Source organism: Charadrius vociferus, unplaced genomic scaffold, assembly GCF_000708025.1.
Source record: "Charadrius vociferus isolate BGI_N301 unplaced genomic scaffold, ASM70802v2 scaffold27, whole genome shotgun sequence".
In the NCBI taxonomy this organism is placed as follows: Eukaryota; Metazoa; Chordata; class Aves; order Charadriiformes; family Charadriidae; genus Charadrius; species Charadrius vociferus.
The window spans coordinates 122,262-123,193 of NW_009649173.1; the positions used below are offsets into that span (position 1 = coordinate 122,262).

General features: G+C 64.2%; 1 protein-coding gene across 1 annotated transcript in view; it reads left to right on the top strand.

Moving 5' to 3' along the window:
• LOC104289588 (unconventional myosin-XV-like) overlaps window positions 1–932 on the top strand; it is a 4,512-nt gene that overhangs the window by 1,166 nt on the left and 2,414 nt on the right. Inside the window, exons 3-4 of the mRNA XM_009888545.1 lie at window positions 9–518; window positions 618–904. Of these exons, the coding sequence (XP_009886847.1) occupies window positions 9–518; window positions 618–904 (797 nt within the window). The remainder of the gene's footprint in view (window positions 1–8; window positions 519–617; window positions 905–932) is intronic.

Below are 932 nucleotides of genomic sequence, written 5' to 3' on the forward strand. Positions count from 1 at the left end.
ATGCCAAGGAGGAGGATGGAGCCTACGGCCCCCGCCGTGGCTATGCCAAGGAGGAAGATGGAAATTATGGCTTCCCGCCGTGCTATGCCAAGAAGGAAGATGGACCCTATGGCACGCGGCATGGCTATGCCAAGGAGGAGGATAGAGCCTACAACCCCCAGCGTGGCTACGCCGAGGAGGATGGAGCCTACGGCCCCTGGCGTGGCTACACCGAGGAGGAGAATGGAGCCTACGGCCCACAGCATGGCTACGCGGAGGAGGAGGAAAGCTACATCCAAACCCCAGCCTACCCAGCGGGGTATGGCTTTGAGGATGCGGTGCCAACCCCCTACGCTGACTACCCTGGCTACGAGGCAGAGGACGAGTATGGCTTTTATGGCGGGTTTTGGGAGGATGGTGACCCGCCGGGTCACCCCTATGGCTACGCGGAGCTTGAGGAAGAAGGGCCATTTGGCAGCAGGTCCCCCCTCGCCCTCTACGACCCTTACAGCAGCGACCCGGAGTACGGCGAGGAGGCGGTGGGGCCCTTTGGCTACGGGGGGGACCCCTAAGAGGACTTTGCGGAGCCCCTCGCCGGGGGGTACCCAGGGAGTGAATACCCTGAGCATCGCATCCAGTACAGCGAGGGCGGGTGGGCGCCGCACGCCCAGTCCTCCTGCAACCCCTACGCCCTGGCCCTGGAGGAGATCGCCGAGGCCGAGGAGCCCGAGGAGTTCGAGGAAGAGGAGGATGAGGAGGGGGAGTATCCCTTCTCCATCCTCAGCGCCTCCTCACTCCGGGGTATGCGGGAGACGCTCTCCTCCAAGCTTTCCCTCAATAGGAAATTCAGGCTCTTTCCCCGGCCCCAGGTCAAGCTTTTCGGCAGGGACCGCCTGGACGTCCCCCTCCCGCCATCCCCCCCCCTGCCCACCAGCCGCGATGAGGATGACTAC